Source organism: Anabrus simplex, chromosome 1 (genome assembly GCF_040414725.1).
Source record: "Anabrus simplex isolate iqAnaSimp1 chromosome 1, ASM4041472v1, whole genome shotgun sequence".
Classification (NCBI taxonomy): domain Eukaryota; kingdom Metazoa; phylum Arthropoda; class Insecta; order Orthoptera; family Tettigoniidae; genus Anabrus; species Anabrus simplex.
In genome coordinates this window covers 740,990,832-741,014,104 of record NC_090265.1, presented here as the reverse complement: position 1 = coordinate 741,014,104, position 23,273 = coordinate 740,990,832, and the positions used below count along the sequence as shown (strand labels likewise).

The following is a 23,273-nucleotide window of genomic DNA, read 5'->3' as shown; positions in this document are numbered from 1 at the left end:
TCTGTTAGTTTTTCTTCAATATATGAATTTTACATTGTTATATTGGATTTGATAAACAAGGCTATTTCAAACACTGTGCAAGGAATGATCAAATTAGCGAGAGCCTTGTGTATTATAAAGCATTATGCTGTCTTGTTAAAAAAATCTATCTTACAAAGTGTAAACATTAAAAAAAAAAAAAAAAAACAACAACACAAAGCTGTGGAAGATGTAAAAGAGAAGAAGTTTACTATAATGGTGGGGAGATATGGAGGAAGATAGAGGATATGAAAGCAAGGCTAAAGAAGAAGATCGATATAGCCAAGGAGGGGGGCATGACGTGGCAAAAGAAGTTCAACGGACTGCAACGATTTGGACCCACGCCAATGACAGAGCAATAGTTTTGCAAAAAACCCTCACAGTAAATGCTGAAGTAGAGACAAAGAATAAGATAAGTTTCAGATTTCAAGTTCGTAAGTATTAAATAAAAATAAACATAACTATTCTAAATATATGAGTGCGATTTGATAGAATATGATGATGTTCTTTCAAGAATGAAACATATAATTCTTTGTTTAGTACCAGTGTGTGTATTTTTATTCCTTGTTTTTTTATAGGTATGTTATAGTGTAATATGTATATTTAACTTGCGTGCTCGACAGAGTGAAAAACTTTTAAGTTACATTTTATATTAAACAGACTCAAAACCAACCAATTAAACGGACAGACTGGGGGGAAAAGAATATAACGGTTTAACTTTGTGCAAGGAGATTCAAATCCATCATTGCTCAGATTGCAAGGTGAGTATATATACTGTACATATATACAAAATGCCAATAATATAAGTCTAGAAATACTAAAAATGAATACACTTAATATTATTAGGATATACAACACAGAATAAGTACAATTTTCAGGTGCCATCACTCCTACATCACTTTGAAATCCAGGGTCACCCACGTATCTTACTTAAAAGAGCCCTCATTTTATCTCCAGTTCCTAATGTAGGACCCTTAGTTTTTTCAGTTTTGTTCACTCAACATTGGCTTTATCAAATCTTAAAAAGGTGTAAAAATAAACTTCTTGTGACACACTACAAACCTCACACACTTTTCTACGGTGATAAACTGGCATAAATAGTCAGAAAACAAAGAACTTCTACAATATACAGTATGCTACTGAGGTTTTACGAGTTATCTGTAGCAGGCTCATTGGAGTGTGCACTTCAGATTGAAATGAAAATCTACAACCTATTTTCCAGTCAATGACCGGGTCAGGGATGGAATGAATGAAGCCCCCATCTTGCGGCCAGATTACGAATTGTGCCGGCTGCCGAAGCCTGTCGCACTTCTCTGGGGCAATGATTAATGACTGACAGATGAAATGAAATGATAATGGAGAGTGTTGCTGGAATGAAAGATGACAGGGAAAACCACAGTACCTGGAGAAAAACCTGTCCTGCCTCCCCTTTGTCCAGCACAAATCTCACATGGAGCGACCGGGATTTGAACCACAGAACCCAGCAGGTGAGAGGCCGATGCGCTGCCATCTGAGCCACGGAGGCTTCGCACTTCAGATTATGTATATGAAAAGGTCAGTGGCACCTTAATATACAAACATAGTAGTGAGTGCACATTTATATGGAACAAAGTGGCCATTCTAAAATGTGGACTTTAGAGCAGGCAACGACTACATTTTTCCACAAATTTGTATTACATACATGATCTGATTTCTTTTAATACTTGTTTCTCCAACAAAATGCACCTGATACCTGACAAAATGTACTGCAGCCAACAGTAGGCCTAATACACTGACATAAATTTCATGAACTAAATTACCCAAATACTTTCCAATCTGCATGATACAGACTTTAGTGGCGTCTGATTCGTTGGCAGTATGGTCCTATTACCGGCTGGGTCAGGGATTGCAATCTTCCTCTGATTGGGTACTTGGTATTTGTTTTCATCCAAACACTCCCCTTATCATACCATACTACTTCTTTCTTAATCTGTTTATCCTGTCAGGGTTGGTTTTTCCCTCGGACTCGGCGAGGGATCCCACCTCAAGGGCAGTGTCCTGGAGCATGACACTTTGGGTCGTGGATACAACCGGGGAGGAAGACCAGTACATTGCCCAGGCGGACTCACCTGCTGTGCTGAACAAGGGCCTTGTAGAGGGATGGGAAGGTGGGAAGGGAAAGACAAGGAAGAGGGAAGGAAGCGGCTGCGGCATAAAGTTAGATACCATCCCGGCATTTGCCTGTAACAGAAGTGGGAAACCATGTTAAACCACTTCGAGGATGGCTGAGGTGGAAATCGAACCCACCTCTACTCAGTTCACCTCCCGAGGCTGAGTGGACGCTGTTCCAGCCCTCGTACCACTTTTCAAATTTCGTGGCAGAGCCGGAAATCAAACCCAGGCCTTTGGGAGGTGGCACCTAATCACACTAACCACTACACCACAGAACATCATACCATACTACCTACCACAATTTGAACATCCCATTTTTGTTTGGGAGAACTTTGTGTTTGTGTTTGTGTTTGGTCTGCCAACACTAACTTTGGGTAAATAAATTTATAAACTACCCCAAAGAGAAAACATACGGTAACAGTATTACAGATGGGGTAAAAAAAAAAAAAACCCTTCATTAAAATAGAATGATACGTTTTGTTCTTGAAAGAACATCATCAGATTCTATCAAATCACACTCGGATATTTATGTTTATTTCTGTTTAAATACTTAGAAACTTGAATAATAATGTTATCTGCTTTATGTCCCACTAACTACTTATTACAGTTTTTGGAGACGCCAAAGTGCCGGAATTTAGTCACACAGGAGTTCTTTTATGTGCCAGTAACTGTACCGACATGAGACTATCGTATTTGAGCACCTAATACCACTGGACTGAGCCAGGATCAAACCTGCAAAGTTGGGGTCAGAAGGCCAGCACCTGAATCATCTGAGCCACTCAGCCCGGCTTAGAAACTTGAAATCTGGAACTTATCTTAATGAAGTCCTCCTTTGTCTCAACTCTGTCATTTACTGCAAAGTTCTTGAGAAACGCTTGACCTTGCTCTGTCATTGGCTGCAGTTCGTTGACCTTGGCTAGGTCAATGACATGCTGCACTTTTACTGCTACATGTAATACTCTTACCATATGTTTTTTCTTTCAGTCAGTCTATAAATGTATTTACTCAAACTTAGTCTCGGCAGACTGAAGAGTCTAACACTTATAAATGAACTGGGTCAAGACTGAAAAGAGATAGCTTCAATAGAAATACAACAAAACAACTGAACAATCGTGCTCTTTGTCTACCACATCAAGCAAGAAAACTGGCGAGTTAATATTTTTGTTATTGTACAACACATATGAAATTTCAAAGAAAATCTTCATTTATGTGATTTATTTTATATGTTAGCATGCTGTAGACATGATATGGGCTTTTGGGCTTGTGCCGTGTCAAGAAAACATTCGTCACCAGTGGCTCGCTGTATGTCAGCACAGTGCAGCAAGCGGCAGCTGACGACAACATTAAGGTCCAATTAAGATGTGTGCGTGAGAAGTAACAGAGAGAACATCAGACGAATCAGAGACGAATGTGGTAGAAGAAATAAACAGAAATAAAATAAAAAGACACCAGGACAGAATAGGATAAATACTTAGGAACTTGAAATCTGGAAGTTATCTTAATGATGTCCTCCTTTGTTCTCGCACTGTTTCACTTCATCCTCTAGTTTTCTCCACATACTTTCTATCCTTCAGCTCTGTTGTATTCTATCCTGGTGTCTTTCATTGCATTTCATTTTATTAGTTTCTATTTACTTCTTCTACCACATTTGTCCCCTCCATTACTTCTCACACACAGACAGTGTGATAGAACATCCTAATTGGAGCTTAATGTTGTCGTCAGCTCCCGCGTGGAGTGCTGTGCCAACATGCAGTGAGCCACCTGGTGACGAACAAGCGTACTACAATTCTCCAACGGTAAGGCATTCTTCAATTCAAAGCCTTGTTATTCTAGAAGTCTTCCTCGTGAACAGTTGAGATTTTCTTCTGAGGACGCAGAGCAAAGTTCTCTGCAAAACGTAAAGAGTTTCACATTGTTTTCTTTATGCGGCACAAGCTCATGTTTACAAGTATGGGCTGTAAATGCATCAATGCTAACATGTTGGCATGCTTCTAACCATTCCACTAGGTGATTTCTAAGTCAGTTCTGATGTTGCTGCGTGAATGAAAACATCAAGTCCACTATCTTGAGTATATTGTAACACATTTATAACAACTTTACATACAAAATGAGATTCCTTTTAGCCAAGAGGGACAAACCAGCCAGATTATCCCACACATGGTATTTATTCCAAATTGACATTAGAAACACTTTGCACTGGGAATGTTAATTTCATTAGCAAATTTTTCTCTGCCAACTTGGTTAACAAATTGATATAAACATTTTTAATAACTATCAACAAGTAATCTTTTGTTTATTAACAATGGTTATGAATGAAGAAGTTCACCAACTATACTGTAAGCCTTGTCAAGACAGGTGACCACACTGGCAGACCCGACTGTCTTGACAAGGTCTACCATATAGCAGCAGGCTGACAGCCTGGAAGACAACAGTTATCCATTAGGTACCAGCAGTGAAGGCCAACATCATTGCTATGGGCACATTAAGATAACATCTTGACTGACTGTAGAACAAGCATGAGACAGGCACACACAAATACAATGACGGGTCAGTCTGAGAAGAGGAGAGGATGACAAACATGAAAACACTACACTCATATTATAGGCAGGCTCTGTCCAAGTCAATCCCAGTTCTTCTCAGCCCTCATCAAGTACTTCCCAACTTCATCAGAAGGCAAGACACTAGAAAGGAGAGGTGCCAACCTTTGAAGTGAATTATCGGTAATAAACCCCCACCACCACCCTCAGAAAATTTTCGAGTCAAATCCGATGCATGCTCCTCCCTTGTCAATAATGACATCATTTTCGACCTTCGTGACAGCAATGTATACCATGTTTACACAAGATTTGCACATTACCTATTAATTCTGTGACAAAACATTCTTTGTAGGCTGTTTCACACCCAGCAGCTGCTTTTTCTTGAAGCATCCTTCCCCTGTCTTCTGAACTATAAGCAATTCCAGTGTAGATGTGCCTAATGTCAGCCTGAATTGCCTGATTTTTCTCATGAACACTGGAAACTCTTCCAGTGGGAGAGTTACTGTCACATAGAATATTACCCAAAGAGGAGCAGAGGTAGAGCTCAATGCTCACGGGTAGCAAAAGGAAGCAACGATCAAGTAAGTATTATTGCCAACTCACAAGCAGTGAAATGAGGAGGGTTCAGCAGTAATGCTCGAAAGGAATGGACATTTTTCCTTCTTTCTTTTCTTTTATAGAAATTGTTTTTGTGATATCACTTTTCCGTAATAATTTCACCTTTGACCATAACACCGTACTACAAGAAACAAATTTCACTGTTAAGCCTGTATTGTCACTTGTATAAGCTTTTAGTGAAAACGTTCCACCTTTAAAATGCAAAAGTACAATACGTGCAACCTTGAGGACATGGAGGTCATAGGGCTTATGCTGGGTGCAAAGAGCACCATACCTAAACTACTGGAGCATACAAACATTGAAAGCCTCGATAGCAACCTTGAAGCATCACCTCTATGCTTCAACCACTTAATTAAATCAATTAAAGTAATTAATCTGCTGCTTCTTTCTGACTAACTATTGCTTTCTCTACATTATCAATAGAGTTATTATTGTTATTCTGTATTGTAATTAGATTAGGTACTATATTTATACCGTATGATATTCTTTGTCAGTTTGGCAACCTCAGTCATTTGAGGAAGAATAAACTGTATATAAATACGAGGGTTGGAACTTAAATAGTGACAACACTGCTGTGGAGACGCTATGCAATGGAATCTAATATTATCGCTGATAGCAAACGTTGGTTACATACCTACCTTACTTCAGAGCAAATGGACTCGCTCTTCCCACATCACCTGCGTGCCCACAAGCGAGAGAAAGTCACTTGTGAGCTAGTGGTCTACCGTAATGTTGTCACTATGTTTTCCAAACAGGAACAACGGAGTTGGATCAAGATTGAATGTGCCAGAGGTCATACAGCACGACAGTGTCGTCATGGTCTTCAAGAGGCTTGCGGGGAATCTGCATTGCCTTACAGAACAGTGGCATGTTGGGTAAAAGCCTCAACAATGGTCGGCAAACTGTTGCGGACATTCATTGGGCAGGTCGTCCTACAAGCATCAGTGAGGAAATAGTGCATGCTCTTGCCGCATTACTGGACAGTGATCGAAACCAGACGATTTGTGAGCTTGCCCAAGAAACTGGATTAGCGCATACGCCTGTGCTTCACATCCTGAAGGAACACCTGGGCATGCGAAAAATTGCATCACAATGAGTTCTGCATGATTTGACGGAAATGCAAAAATGGTTGCGTTATGATGCTGCTAAGACACACTTGGAGTGCTATGAGTGCGAAGGTGAGACTTTCTTAAGCCGTATCATAACCCTGGATGAGACACAGGCCAAATCGTATGAGCCAAAACTGAAATGCCAATCGAATGAATGGTGTCATTATGGGTCACCACGAAAGTCAAAAGTTCATCAGAGCCCCAGTACAGTGAAAGTTACGGTGATCCTTGTGTACGATGCGATGGTGTTATCCTAACACATTACATTCCTCCACAGCAGACTGCCAACGCACAGTATTACTGTTCATTTTTGGAGCACCACCTGCAACCAGCTTTGAGAAAGAAGCGGCAACACTTTCTGCAGAATCCACCCATCATTTTGCATGACAATGCTCGGGCGCATACAGCACAAGCTGTGCCTGATTTGTTCGGTTGATGGGACTGGGAAGTACTGTACCATCCACATACTCTCTGGACTTAAGTCCTTGTGACTTTGATTTGATTCCGAAGATGAAGGAACCACTTTGTGGCATTTGCTTCTGAACTGTTGCAGAGATTCGACAGGCAGTAGACCGCTCCATTCGCACCATCAACAGAACACGCTCTGCTAAAGGTATACTATGACTTCCACATCACTGGCAATGGGTTATACACAATGCTGGTGACTACAATGAAGGGCAGTGAAGCTTGCTAACATGTAACTCTTTTGTATCTGTTGTAAATAAATAGTTGCCACTATTTAAGTTCCAACCTTCGTATGTATTCATTTCAAAATAACATTTTCATGTTTCATCCACTTTGGGACAACATCAGCCGTAATCATGAGGTGAAATCCATACTAATTATGGACAATCCGCAATCTGGGAAAGCCATCCTGATAGATCTGTAGTCTCGATGTGGAAAGATAAAGGGTGGATACTAGAATTAAAAGAGCCTGTTAGCACCTCTCACTCCTTTTATGTTTCTCCTGTATTCCTGATCTTCATATTTCTTTATTTGTTCCTTCCTTTTTTCTTGCGTTTTCCTATACTAGGACTGAAAATCTGTCAATGAGTGTCGATGTGTGTCCTCCCGATGAAGCTCAGAGGTCGTTGAGGGCTGAGAAGGAGAGGAATTGATGAGAGGAGGGGACCACAGTGCGTCCTTGTCCTTTAGTGTTTTAATGCTCCCTCTTCTAGCAGTGACCTACCACTGTGTTTATCCCATCATGTCTTCCTTTTCATGTACGACTTGAATACACCCGAGTCTAGCACAATGACATACAAGACACTAGTGGTCCATGACGAGATATTAGCAATGTGCTTACTGAACCCAGGATGATGGGAACATTATCAACAACTGTCATCACAGATCATTCCTTCATCAGTCTGGTCACCAACCCCAACACAGCTATTGCCACTGGCATGTTTGACAAGGACACACAAATTCACAAAGAAGAAAAGTGTCTATGCCGCATACGCACCATTCTTCACCACATCCCTGTTCTAAAGATATTCAAGAAGAAACAGAAACTTGATCTCTTTAGGTTTCTGCAAGAGAGAGTAGTTACTTTCAAAATAATGCTTACGTATATCTTTTTTAGAAAGATAGAGCCCATCAGTAAGCCTAGACAAACTCCACTAGAATGACAGAATGGACAAGAAAACCTCAACTACTCTCCTCTGCAGTCATAGCCAAATCAAAGTTATGTTCAAATATTATAGCCAATCAATATTTATATCACTGTTTTAATTATTGACCATACAAGTTTTAACCTTAGTTGAGGATTCATTGGCAACCTTGTTTGTTTGATTAACCGCTCAAGCCGACTCGACATGTACGGACCTACAAAACATAAGCCAGGAGTGGTTTGACGTATAACTGTACGACTAGGCTAGTAATATTTTAGATGTGCCATCTGTTGGTTGTCGACGTGAACTTTTAGCACGGCTCGCAGCACAGGGTATCATTCTATGCAAGGGAGTACCTTCTACCGTAATGCGGCATTGTGTTGGCATAAAAATAATTTGTTTCATCCACGTTGATCGTCGTAAGCAACATGGCTGCATCCTCGCTAGGTCTATATTTATATTATGCAGCTCTCGAATGCATATTAGGTGAAAGTAGTGATGAGAATAATTCGAATTATAACAAAAGTTTTCGTGATAATGATTATGCACAGCAGGAAATTACATGTTATGTGCATAATGATAGTGATATAAGTGAATGCTCATCCGAGTGGTCATGGACACCTGTCGATTCAAATTTTATTCCAACAAGAAGGTAATTAGGCATATTTTTATTTTGCATGTCACTTATTTTGTATGTAGATACATCTGCATGATAGGAACTGCATATCCTCTTATTTTGAACAAAATCAGACAAGTCGTTTAGAAGTTAATCTGCAAAAAAGCAAATAAAAAGTATCAAAAAGGTGGATGATTTTCAATTATTGTAAGCCTCTGTGATTAGAATTTGATACGGAAAATGAAGCTGATTTCTTGCAATGTGGACAAAGTGACGAGAATCATCAAGACCTTAAAGAACAACAAAGCACCTGGAGAAGATGGGATTATTGCAGAACTTTGGAAATTTGCTGACAACAGAGCGATCGTTGAACTGACAAGAATCCTACAAAATATCTGGGAACAAGAGAAGCTGCCAGATGGATTGACATCAGCGTTAATACCCCCTCTTCACAAGAAAGGAGATAAGGCAGACATCAACAATTACAGGGGAATATCACTATTACCAGAGACATATAAGATCTTTTCAAAGGCACTGCTAGATAGAGCAGAAAAACAATTGGAACCGCAAATTGGTGAGTATCAAGGAGGTTTTAGAAAGGGCAGGTCATGCGCGGAACAGATCCTGAACCTGAAGTTGATCACGGCATACCAGAAAGAGAGGAATAAGAAATTCGCACTCACATTTGCGGACTTTAAGAAGGCCTACAATTCGGTAGATAGAGAAACAATCATCCGTATCCTAGAAGAAATGAGTCTAGATAGGAAGACGAGAGAGCTCATTAAACAGACTGTGACTGACACAACATCCAAGGTCACTTTCAGGGGGATACTATCAGAATCCTTTAGGATAAAAACAAGGGTCAGACAGGGAGATGGGCTTTCTCCCCTTCTATTCAACTGTGTTCTTGACAAGGTCATTAGAGAGTGGCGCAAGAAAATGCAAGGAATAGGTGGTATACGAACGGGATATAATAGAGGGATTGTAGTCGACTGCCTAGCCTTTGCGGATGACATTTTGATTCTGTCAGAGTCAACAGAGGAGGCACAGAACCAGACTGCCCAGCTCCAGGAACAAGCAAGTAAGGCAGACTTATGGATCTCCTTCGAGATGACACAGTACATGACCAACATCGAAACAGCACCCAGAGGGATGACAGTGGAGGGAGGGAGGATTCATAAAGTGGAGAAATTTAAATATCTGGGAGAGTGGATAGATAACAACCTGTCAGAGAAAGAGGCACTGATATTGAGAATTAACAAAATGAAAACAAAATGAACTTGGCATACAAGCTAAGTATGAACACCTATAACAAGAAGAAGATCTCAATTAATGCAAAACTCAGACATTACCAGACAGTGATCCGTCCAGAAGCTTTATATGCAGCTGAATGTTTGAACCTGATAAAGGTAGGAGTGGTCAAGAAGTTAGAACTGGTGGAGCGAAAAATTCTAAGGAAGATACTGGGAGCCCAAAGAACAGAGGCTGGATCACACAGAAAGAAAGCAAACCAAGAACTGTACCGCAAGAGAGAAAAGATCTCAGACACCATCCGGAAGAGGAGAGCCATGTTCTTTGGACACATCTACAAAATGGACCCGGGAAGACTGACCAACCAGATAGTAAGGTTTCTTAAGACCAGGAAAACTGTGCTACGCTGGCATCAGGAAGTGAAGAAGGACCTGACAGAAATTGGAATACAAGGATCGGAAATAAGCAACAGGGAAACTTACAAGTCGAAAATAAAGAACACAAAGAGTTTCCAAGAAAAAGTTAGTTTGTGGACCCAAACACCATGGACGGAAGAGAGAAGAAGGTTGTGGAGTGAAAGAATGAAGGATTACTGGGCGCAGATCAATGCCCAGAAGCAGCTGAATTCGAATTTACGTGGTCCACAGTTGGCCAAAACGAAAGAAGTAATTATAATCTATTAAAGAAACTATTTAAAATAGTTTTATGTTGGGTCCACCTTGTCAATACACCTTATAATGATCGAAAATTATTTATTTTATTATACATGTTTCAGGAAAATCGTCCATTCCCTTCATCACTGATCAACAGAAATATGCCTCTCAAGAGACCTATACCATCAATACCTTTTCCGCACAGGTGAGCAGGAGGTAATCTTGGCACGAACTGGAACAGAGCGATTAGTTCTAAGCCTGCTTAGCACTAAGAATTAACCTTGTGAAGGCTGAACATGAGGAAGTGCCATTTGGACTTCCAGGCAAGAACCACACAATCCCCCTGATAATGTGAACTACTTGGGAGCAGCAGATGAATTAGAACCCATGTTAATCATGACATGGATCTGACCAGGCCTCGTTTTTATTTTCACAGCTACATCAGGTAAGAGAAAGAATAGTTGCTTTTGTCTATCAAGACGAGTAATGGGAAGGGGAGCACAAAACAGGATGACAGTGGAAACAGGAGAAGACCAGGACAAGAACAATCTTTACATCCTTATCAATCTCAGGTCGTCGTCTCTTCTCAGCTCCTGACGACCTCATCTCTGCTTTCCAGGGCCATTTGGACAGATCTTACAAGGAGAGGCCAGACCCTGCGTCCAACTGATTTCGACGAACTTCCATGTATCTGTTGGGGGACCCTCAATAGTAACTCATGTAAGAAGGTTTTAGTCATAGGATATAAACTTCATGGTTTTGATCCATACTGAATTGTGATCATAATAATAATCATTAAATTAATGTTGTATGGTCCACCTTTTTCAATACTATATTACATACATATACATACATATCCCACGTCGTTCCATCTTAAGCGATGGGTCGGCAAACGAGGTTTCTCCACCAGTTGCGGTCCCTGAACTTCTCTCCTTCTTCAATGCTTTCCAAAGTATGTCCTCTCTGTTGAATGTCAATCTTCACCATGTCCTTGTACCTGAGTCTTGGTCGCCCTCTTGGTCTTTTGTCTTCAAGTTTTAGATCGTACATTTTTTTTGGTAATCTATATTATGCAATATCATTGAATTACATTACTAAACTAGGGACTAGTTTTGGCCTTGGCTGGCCATCTTCAGCCTTAATGTAATACATCTAATAACTAAACAAATGTAAAAACACACAAATGACATGAAAACTAATATACAAAAACACAATTAACATTAATCTGAGATGAACTAAGGGTTTAGGTCAATACGCTTTCGTTTTTCGAAAAAATTGAGGTCAAATGTCATGACGCAGGATTCGCTTCCGACCAAGTGGAGGTGATAGAACACTAAAAGGCGAACACATTTTACTTAAACATGTCAGATCTGCAACCTAATAATTTCCAAAAAATTGATGTATCCCAGTCATCCGGAGTGGTGGTGGCCTAGTGCTCACCGGACTTGTCTGCGAACGTCGAAGACATGAGTTTGAGTCTTGTCGTAGCTGCATTTTTTGTACAAAATATATATATTTTAATAATTGGCTTTACGTCGCACCGACACAGGTCTTATGGTGACAATGGGATAGGTGAGGGCTAGGATTGGGAAGGAAGTGTCCGTGGACTTAATTAATGTACAGCATGTTCACTTGCCTGGTATGGAAATGGCAAAACACAGAAAACCATTTTCGGGGCTGCCGAAAGTGGGGCTCGAACCCACTATCTCCTGAATGCAAGCTCACAACTGTATTCCCCTAACTTTCGGTAAAATAAATTCTTATTTGAGGGAACATGAAGATAAAAATGGAACAGTATTACACAAATTGCAATGCACTTTATTTTCTACCTGAAATTAAAATAGGCCTAAACGTTCTCACAAGAACATAAAACCTTGCAGTATCGTGCAATGTAAAGCAACTTGTACAAATACATATATTTTGTACAGGATATGCAGCTACAACAAGACTCGAACTCACATCGTCGACGTTTGCAGACAAGTAAGGTGACCACTAGACCTTCATTCTGGTCGACTGTAGTGTAACTCTCCAAGTACATATGCACTGCATTGGAATAGGGGATTCATAAATTTTTTGGAAATTATTGGGTTACGGACCTGACATGTTTAAGTAAAAAAAATTCGCCTTTCGGTGTTCTATCACCTCTACTTGGTCCGAAGCAGATCCTTCGTTGTGACATGTGACCAGGGGTGAAGCGTCAGGGGAGACAGGGTAGACAGCGTGTACCCTTAAAATTTTGTGAACGAGAAATTGTCTGGTAAATTCAATTATTTTTATAGAACATTAATAATTTCCAAAGACAAGACATTATTGTATTCTGCGCTTTACTTATTTTCGACTCACTTCGGCAATGCTCGGGCTCGCGTCAGTTACATGAAGCACATAGACAAAAGTAGACGCTGTCCATTCTGTGTATTTTCCCTTTGATTTTCAAAGCTTTCAGACAGAGCAACACTAATGCTATCTGTAGGTGCTGACTGTGGAACTAATACTTTCCTATAGCGAGATTGCTCCGCCCAGTAGACAGACTTACCAGCGTCTCTTCTTGCTCTCATTGGCTAGTATTTGGACCTCAGTTATAAAGATGCTCTTTATTGGCTACCATCTCAGGCATGCTTTAAATATAATTAAATTGAATTGACTTTATTTATTTACATATTTTACGCCCACATTGGAGCACTGAAATCAATACATTTGAGTTAATTTCTTCTTCTTCTTCTCCCAGAACTTTTTCATCCTCTCCGACCTGGAAGCCCTTTGTGTGTCCGATATAGTATATTGTTTCCGTTCAACTGCTTTTAGTTTGAGACTTATGCTTTTGTTCTTCAAAATCCTCTTCTCTTTTCTGTCTTTGATTTGTTGCCGAGTTATACCCAATTCTTCCAAATCGTCCTGAACTTCTTTGAACCAATTATTATTGATTTTATTCTTCAAAAAGTAATCGAATAGTTGTTTCAATATCCTGGTGTCTGCTAATCTTGATATGTGACAGAAAAAGGAAATTCTTCTTTTACGCATTGTAGATATTATTGATTCACATTCACGATAGACAATGTTGTTAGGCAACAATCTCCACTGTCCATCAACTTGGTGTTTTTTATTAATAATTGTTCTAAGAATTCTTCTCTCAGTTTTCTGTAATTTGTCTGTTGTAGATTTTACATTTAATTTGAATAAAGTTTCACTAGCATAGGTTGCCTCTGGTTTAACTATGGAATTATAGTGTTTCAGCTTAGCGTTTATCGAAAGAGATTTTTTTTTATAGGTTGGCCAGGTAAGTCTTTGTGCTTGTTTAAATTTACTTGTTCTGTGTTCTATTGCTTCTTTTTCATTTGTGTTCCATGTTATTATTTCCCCAAGATATTTGAATTTCTGAACAATTTTAATCTCTTTATTACTGTTCAGCTGAATAACTGGTAAATCAACTTTAAAAGTTGGCATCATTTCTGTTTTTTCAAATGAAATTTGTAATCCCATTTTTTTAGCTATAATTTCTAGTTGTTCAATTTGAAATTTAGCCTCTTCTATTGTATTTGCAAGTAATGCTAAATCGTCCGCAAAAGCAAGGCAGTTGAGTTTAATATTTCTACCGATCTTGATAGTTGGTTGGCATTTCTTGTTCCATTCACGCATAACCTTCTCCAATGCACAATTAAATAACAATGGTGAAAGTCCGTCTCCTTGTCGAAGTCCAGTTCTTATAGTGAATGATTCTGATAATTCACCTCTAAATTTAACTTTTGCCTTCGTATTTTTAAAAGTCATATTAATGAGGTTAACAAGTTTTTGATGTAAGCCAAATTCTTTAAGGCTTTTTAATAATGAGTCACGATGAATACTGTCGTATGCTTTTTTAAAATCTACAAACGTGATGACCAGACCCTTACTTCGAACTCTTTGGTGCTTCATTATCCATTTTAAACTAATGATTTGATCTGGACAGCTTCTACCTGGTCGAAATCCTCCCTGATATTCTCCAAGTTCTTGGTCGAGTTGTTCTTGGATTCTTGTGTATATAATCTTGGATAAAATCTTGTATGTAATATCAAGTAAGGATATCCCCCGATAATTATTTCGATCGGAGCGATCACCTTTCTTGTGCAGCGGGTGGATTATCGCTGTATTCCATTCCTCAGGAAGCTTCTCCGTGTTCCAAATATCAATGATGTATTTATGTAGGTTTTGAATAGTCTGATCATTAGCATTCTTCCATATTTCTGCTACTATTTGATTCTCTCCTGCTGCTTTGTAGTTTTTAAGTGCATTAATTGCCGTTTTCACTTCATTGTAAACTGGTGGTATAATCTTTTGTAATGGAGTTTTATTTTTTGGGTTAGGATCAAATTCTAAATGTTCCACAGGATCCTCACAATTAAGTAACTCTTTAAAGTATTCTGCAAGAATGTTAGCATTATCCTGATTATTGTGTGCCATTTTACCATTTTTATTTCTTAACATAAGTGTGGGAGGGGTAAATTTAGATTGATATTGCTTGAATGTTTTGTAATAGTCTCTTGTTTTATGCTGATTGAATGTTTCTTCTATAGTGCTAAGCATTTCCTTTTGATAATTCCTTTTAATTGTCCTAATTTCTTTAGCTGTTTGTCTTCTGGCATTAATTAGTTCTTCTCGAGATTTTTCCGTTTTCCTCTGTTGATCATTTATCCATGCCTTGTGTCTTGCTTGAATTGCTTTGTCACATTCCTCGTTCCACCACGCATGTTTCTTTCTCCTTTTGATTGGGGCAATTTCTTCAGCTATGGTTTTAAGTTTGTTGATCATTGTCTCTAATTTGTCATTTAAAGGTGTTTTGGATCTCTCTAAATATATTTTATTATTTATTAAGTAACTGGGATCATAATTTCTCCTTGCTTTGAGATGATTATGTTTGTGTTTCCTTTTTGGTGTTAACTTGATTTTTATTTTTGAGATATAATGATCCGAGTCAATGTCTACCCCACGGAGGACTCTGACATTATAAATTTCTTTATGATAATCTTTATCCATGGCAACATGATCAATCTGAAACTCTCCCAATTTTACGTTAGGGCATTTCCATGTCATAAGTTTATGTGGTCGCCTCATGAATCTGGTGGTTTCCAAAACGAGTCTATGATCTGCACAAAGTTCAATTAATCTTTGGCCATTTTTGTTCGTTAATTTATGAGCTGGCCATTTTCCTATAACTGTGCGATACTTCTTTTCTCTGCCTATTTTAGCATTGAAATCTCCAAGTAAGATTTTTATATGCTCATCAGGGATCTTCGCTAATATGTAATCAAGTTCCTCCCAAAAGTTTTCAACTCCTTCTCTATCTTTATTGTTTTTGTCATTTGTTGGTGCATGGACATTTATTAAAGTATAAGTTTTATTCCCTACTTTAATTGTTAGAAGTGCCATCCTCGAAGATTTTGAAGAAAATTCTTCAATTGAGTCTATTATGCTACTATGAACAAGAAAACCTACACCAAATTGAGGGACATTCTTCATTACTCTTTCTCCTGGAGGTCCTTTGTAGAGACGATAACCTCCTGATTCAATTGGGTCCTGGTCTGTGTTCCTAAGTTCTTGTAAAGCCATTATTAAAATCCTATGTTGGTCCATCACATCAGTTAAATGTTTCAACTTGCCCACCTTACTTAGTGAATTAATGTTTAATGTTGCAAAGTATGAAAATTTTCCTGATTTGTTGAACTTAAGTCTCTTCTTACATTGTTGGGTTAGTCCACTGTCTGTCAGCTGTCTGTCAATTGTCTGTTGGGCTTCCAGGCGCTCCGATTCGCCTAGGTCTTCTACTTGACACCCCACCGATTCCGAGTGGTGTCTTTGTGCAGATCCTTGTTGTTGTTTGTCCACACTGGTGGATTTATTCATTAGAAGACTCATCATCATTGATTGTCTGATCTTTCGATCAAAACATCTTTCCAGTCATACATTTCCTTGCCCGCCACTATTAGTTACGGTATGGCATTATGACGGAAACGAACAGTTACAGTTTCAAAGTTACGAATGTGGTGTGAGACGTGAGAGCAAGTGGCTAATAGGGTATGTGTGTGCTAGTGTCTTATAATAAAGGAATAGTGAATAGTTACTGGTGATAAAATATAAAGTGCAATTCTTGTTTTCTCGTGTGGTAGTTTGTGTTTATTGATGAGAGGCCTATCATGGCTTCTGAATTTAACAGTTCTGACTTTGATTCAGTTGTGTACTTACTTAACAATGGTATTTCCTCCTTGTCATTAGAACAAAAGATAACGATAAAAACTTTACAGAAACGGCCTGACCTAACATTATCACAACAGGACGGAAAATTTGTTCGAAAATTTCAGGAAAGCTGGTAAGATAAATATCAATGGTTGTGTGGAACTGGTAAAGGTCGTGAACAAAAGTTATTGTGTTTTTATTGCTTGATGTTTGGCGTTGACGGGGAAGATTCTTGGCGCAGAACAGGTGTAAGCATCATAAAAAATTTTGAGAAAAAAGCAAAATCTGAGAATCATATAAAGTGCGCCGAGAAATTTCACATGTTGGGTCGGTGCCGTTTCGATCATGCCGTTTCAGAGGGGCAGAGACTACAGGCCATTAAACACAATGAAATGGTTTCAAAAAATAGGAAAATTGTCAGCAGATTAGGAGACGTTGTTTGCCACTTACGTATGCAGGAATTGCCGTTCAGGGGTCATCGATAAACTTAATGTTCTTCTTTATGTTCATTTAATACAGGGAATTACTTGGCTACTCTTGATTTACTGGCTTCGGTGGAATCTTTCATGAAAGACCATTTAGAATCATAAAATGTCTTCAAAGGTACTTCTAGTGACATACAAAATGATTTGATTAAAGTTGTTACTGTTGCCGTTCAGGAACGTATTCGAAAAGAGATAGAATTAGCTGAATTAGTTTCTGTCCAAGCTGACGAAACTACAGATGTTTCCGTTAAATCACAATTAAGTATTATTGTGAGGTATTGTGTTAATGGTAAAGTCGAAGAGCGGTTTATAGGCTTTTATGATGTGTCTGCTGATAAGACTGCGAGGGGTTTAGCTTATGTCATTATCTCAGTTCTGAAAGAATGAAACATTGATGATACCAGACTCGTATGTCAGACGTATGACGGAGCTACAGTAATATATGGTCATAAAGGAAATGTCCAGGCAATTGTCAGACAGTCTTATCCTCATGCCATCTTCGTACATTGTTACGCCCATCAACTCAATTTGATTCTTCTTCATGCTGCGAAAACTATAAAAGAGGTGAAATTGTTCATATGCAATTTATCTGTCTTCCACACATTTTTCTCTTGTTCTTCACGTCGTGCAGAATTGCTGAGAGAGCAAGGTTTTCAGCTTCCTCATCCTTCTTCTACCCCATGGAATTATCATTCTCGGGCTGTTAGTACCGCGAAAAAATAGTATTCCGAGTTGAAAAGAGCAGTGGATCATATCATAAATTCTGACAACTGGGATCCAGAATCAATCCAGACAGCAATAGGAATAGACAATATATTGAACAATCACAAATTTTTGTTCCTCCTCTGTCTCTTTTCTAGAATTTTTGCCTACACCGACTTCTTGTTTTTGCTACTACTAACATCAGATCTCTCAGAAGTGATAAAGTAATTAAAGAAATTGAAGAAAAATGTTCTGCTTTGTGTTCAGCTGTCGTGAATACTAATCAGGGTCAAAGAAGAGTTGCCTACGAGGTTCTTGATTCAGTGTTGCTTCAGTTAGAAACATGTTTCTGTAATTACGAAAGCCTTCGTTTTGTAGAACTACTTGATGAAACTAAATTTAATATTTATCATTCACAATTTCCCCAACAGCATTTAAACGAACTCATGGCCATGTACCCTAAGGTTTTCCATGTAGATCAACTTAAGAATGAAGTTATCAACATTTACTCTGATCCCGATGAATATATTCGACTAGAGCAACTATTGGCGTACATTCTTAATAATGAACTCCAGAGTGTGTATATGGAAACAACAAAATTCCTTAACTTGATGCTATCTATACCGTTAATGTCAGTTTCTAGCGAACGGGCTATGAATGCCTTGAAACGAATTAAAACCTATTTAAGGAATTCGATGACCAACCAGAGACTGTACAACTTGGGAACTGCTGTGACATCTTAGCAAGACACCTGACTTCAAGACGAGAGTAATAGACATATTTGCTGAAATGAAGGACAGGCGGATTGAACTCATTTACAAGAATATTGTTTAAGGTGAGTTGTACGAAAATCTATGATTAACCTCTCATTAAATTTACATAACAATGAATTATATTGCTATTTTTAATTCTAAAAGTATGTTGTTATTTGACAGTTCCCCGCAGCCTATTTATTTATTTATTTATTTATTGTCTTGTTTTCTATGGCGTGGCTCAAGCTATAGAGCCTGCTATTATGCCCAACCATAATACACTATTTAATTCATGTTAAATTCTACAACATACTATAACTGTGCAACTTATAGACTAACTGGTAAAGCTCATGGCATAGATCCTACCATTCATGTTTACAGGAAGAAAGTACATTATCTTAGATATGCTCTATGGATTATGTTCTGGTATACAAGTAATGTTTGCAACACCTTCTTTTGAACAGCTGAGTACTAGGAATGTTTCTAATTTCAGCCGGCAGGGAATTCCACAGGCGGACAGTAGCGGGGATGAATGAATCACTGTTACCAAATACAGTATTGTATTTGCTGTTACTAGTAGAGTGATGGGTAGGGAGACTTAGCAAGGAGTTAGTTAATGACCTTGTTTGGAGATTATTTCTAGATGATAGGTACTGAAGGTTATCTCTCAAGTAAATCAGTATTTTGCTCCGTAGAACACTATGAATAACTTACACAGAAATAAAAGGAGTGCACATTGGGTTATATAGTAGGTTGTTATAGGACTTGTCTTAGTTTCAGAGTCATTAATATAATATTTATAATACGATTAAATAACTTTAAAAATATCTGTCTACCCCCTTATTTAGCTCACGCTTCGCCACTGCATGTGACCTTAATTTTTCGAAAACAAAAGCGTATTGACCTAAAGCCTTCTACACGAGTTACTGTTGAATATTCCCCAACAGGTACATCGAAGCTCATTGGTCTGGCCTCTCCTTGTTAGTTGACTCATTCTCTTCCTGTTTTGCTAGTCTTTTTGTCCTTAATGTATCTGGCATTCCTCTTATCCTGTACTTCCCACATTAAGATGAAGAATGAACAAGCTAAATGCATGTAGAAGAACTGGGACTGATAGCCAGATAATTGTCCTTATCCTCTTGTGTTCTCTTTCTATTTCTTTGTCTTCCTACACTGTTTATCCTGTTGTGTGTTCCTACCTGTCTATCCTTAAGTACTCTCGATTTCCCTGCACCATTCTGTAACTCTAGGAGTTCCTGCTTGTGATACAGTAATAAATAGTTAGAATCTCATCAAATTGCACTTGTAGTACACACATTTGGTTCTAGTTAAAAAATGTAAAAAGCTTCTTATTTATAAATCACACCTCGTGTCCTACGTCGAGTATGGAATTAACAAGAAAGGCACCTCATGAGATTCACTTCTTGCGGAAGATGCCGTGGAGATTCGAAAGGTTGGGTGGCCGATTCACTGCAGGCTTCTGGAACATCTTGGTCACCCTCTGCTTCATGTCTTCCATCCCCTGATTGACATTTGCAGTGGCGCTTGCCAGACTGATGCTCCCGGACCTAAGGCAGACAATTTTAGAGTCAAACAGACTAATACATCAGCATAAACAAAACTGAATCACTAAATTTCATTATTTTTCTTAGGCTGCCGAGATGGAATTCCTTAGAGGTGTCGTAAGGAAGACAATGTAGTGTCCAGAACAGGATAGAAACAAACAAGCTCAAATGATGCGAATGGGAGAAGACTGAGTTCTATAGGAAGTGTTTAGAGAGAAAATAATAAGAAAGAGATCACAAGAAGGACTTGAAAGAGGTAGATGTGTACAGAGGAGGAAGAGAATATGCATATTTTTTAATACTCTCAACTCTATGCCCGTCCGGGATACGGGCGCGCTGCTTTCCTGCTTCTGGACGGCGCCCGTATGTGATACGGGCATGATTTTCTCGTGTGTTTATATCCAGCTCCACGTATCACGTGCAGTTCCCGTCCCTTGGTTGGAGTTAATAGTTCATCTAGTGACCACTAGAATGCAGCAGTTATCGAGAATTTCGAACTGAAATGATAAGTAGGGTATTTTCTCCTTGCCGTGACCTCTACCGAAGCACTCGGTGTGCCGTGTGCTGCGCGCGCCAAATCTGTCACGCTGTCAGCTGTGTTACTGTGTAAACATGTCTTCACGCCGGCTCAATGATAGTGATATTTTGGATATTTTATCGGGAGAAGCGGGTTCAGAGATGGATGAAAGTGATGACGACCCTGCTTACGAACCGAATAACGTATCAAGCGATAGTTCAGGTAAGATTTTTATTTATTACGTCACTTTGGAACGTAAGTGTTTAGCTGTATTATTTTACTCCGAATACAAACCATAGTAATACTTCGCCTACAGAAATTTGTTAATTTTTTTTTCTTTTTAGTTTAGACGAAGAGATGCAGGCTGATGATTCACAGTCAGAAACAGATGACCAACCACAGCTACCTGTCTTCCAGTCGGCATCTGGTTCTACTCGGTTTTACACGGGGAGTGATGAAATGTATTGTTTCAGTGATATTTTTTTTAGTGACGATGTGATCAAAAATATAAAAACAGAAACTAACAGATATGCAGGTACGACAATTGCGGCAATGAAACGTCAGGGCAAACTGAAGGAAAATTCCATGTGGCACTGGTGGTCTGCAGTAAAACTTCACAAAATTTATTGTTTTTTTTTGCAACAATTTTGCATATGTGTGTGGTGAAGCTACCCAAACTTAGTGATTATTGGTCTACTGATCCCTTTTATCAGACAGGACTTCCCAGTCGATTCTTGAGTCGTGATAGATTTTCTGGAATTTTATTTATGTTGCACCTAAATGACAATGCCACCTACATCAAGAAGGGGGAATCTAGTCATGACCCACTACATAACTCAGGACCACAGGACAACTGTATTTATATGGACAGGTACTATACTAGGTGCCTTTGCTGGCAGAACCTAGTGTTTACAGTGCACTATGTCTTCTGGTATGGGCTCGAGCAATTTTGTTACTTTCATTGATCTGTCTCAGCTTTATACTTGGCTTTGACAAATGAAAGTGACTGAGGTATGAGTGATGCTAGTAATGCCATTCCTTCTGCAGCCAGTCCCTGCTATGAATGGTGTGAAAATATTGCTCATAGGGTCGGTTGGTGCGTGCATTTCATTGGGCTTGGCAGACTGATATGTAATAGCAATTTCTGGCTCGGTGAAGAAAGCAACGGGAAACTACCTCACTCTTCATTTCCCTAGACGCCTCTTCAGTGATGCCTAGGCCATCTATGACAGCTGATGGCGGAGCTATTGAGGATCCAAACAGCCTTCGGGCTGAGAACTAAACATACATACATACTATACTAGCCCCCCCTACTGAATATGCTGTGGCAAAAGAAAACCCTGGCTGTTGGAACTGTCATGAAAAACAGGAAGGGTTTACCACCAACGTTCAAGACAAAAAAATTGAAGAAGGACGAGATGATATTTTTGAGGAAAGGGCGCCTTCTTGCCGCAAAGTGGAAGAGCAAGCGGGATGTTTTATGCCTTTAAACAAAACATAGGGCTTCCACTACACTTGTTTCTGGTAGATCGAAGGGTGGTGTCATACAGAAACTAAAGCCTGACGTAGTCATCGATTACAATATAAATAAAACTGGTGTTGATAGAGCAGATCAACTGAACAGTTATTACCCATTTGCATGGATGACAATAAAATGGTGGAAAAAGCTATTCTTCCATTTGTTCCTTATGTCTGTTGTGAATGGTTTCATTCTATATAAAGAGATCTCAAAATCAAAGATATCTGTTGTGGATTACATGAGAGTGATCAGTTCGCGGTTAGCAGCTAAAGGAGGAGGAGACATCTCAAGGCTGGAACCTACTCCCTCCCCCAGTGTTGACAGGACTTTTGCTCGCCATTTTCCAGAAAAGTTTCCTCCAACGAACAATAAAGTGAATGCTACTCGTTATTGCAAGGTATGCTCAGACAGGGGCAAGAAGGAAAGTGGTAAGCGCATCAGAAAAGAGAGTAGATGGTGGTGCAAGGAGTGCAAAGTAGGACTGTGTATAGTCCAATGTTTTCAGGACTACTATACGAAAACAAACTATTCCTAAATAGGTAAATATTTTATTCCACTGTATTTGTGTTTATTGGTGGCCTAAGTAGTTGCATTAAATGATTATTTTTTATTGTTTGAGCAAGCTTATTGGTATAATCTCAATGTAAAAAAAAATTCCGTACTATTTCTTTAATGTTTTTCATAAGATTAGTATAATTAAATTCATTTTGGATGGTTGACACCTTCATACGGTACAAAAATCAGGCATGTAATATGTTTTGCTGTTCCATAATAACGTGTTAAAAATTAGCAAAAAGACCCAGTTCACAACCAGGATCCATGTTAAAATATGGTAGTGTTGAAAGTGTTAAACAATTTTGCTTTATGCCGCACTATCACAGATAGGTCTTATGGCGATGATGGAACGGCAAAGGGCTGGTAGTGGGAAGGAAGCAGCCATGGTCTTGATTAATAAAAATAATAATA

General features: G+C 38.9%; 1 protein-coding gene across 1 annotated transcript in view; it reads right to left on the bottom strand.

The window, feature by feature from the left end:
* Nucleotides 1-23,273, bottom strand: part of LOC136857459 (RAB11-binding protein RELCH homolog) — a 398,727-nt gene that overhangs the window by 25,421 nt on the left and 350,033 nt on the right. Inside the window, exon 20 of the mRNA XM_067136130.2 lies at nt 20,114-20,274. Coding sequence (XP_066992231.2) covers nt 20,124-20,274 — 151 coding nt within the window. The 3' untranslated portion in view covers nt 20,114-20,123. The remainder of the gene's footprint in view (nt 1-20,113; nt 20,275-23,273) is intronic.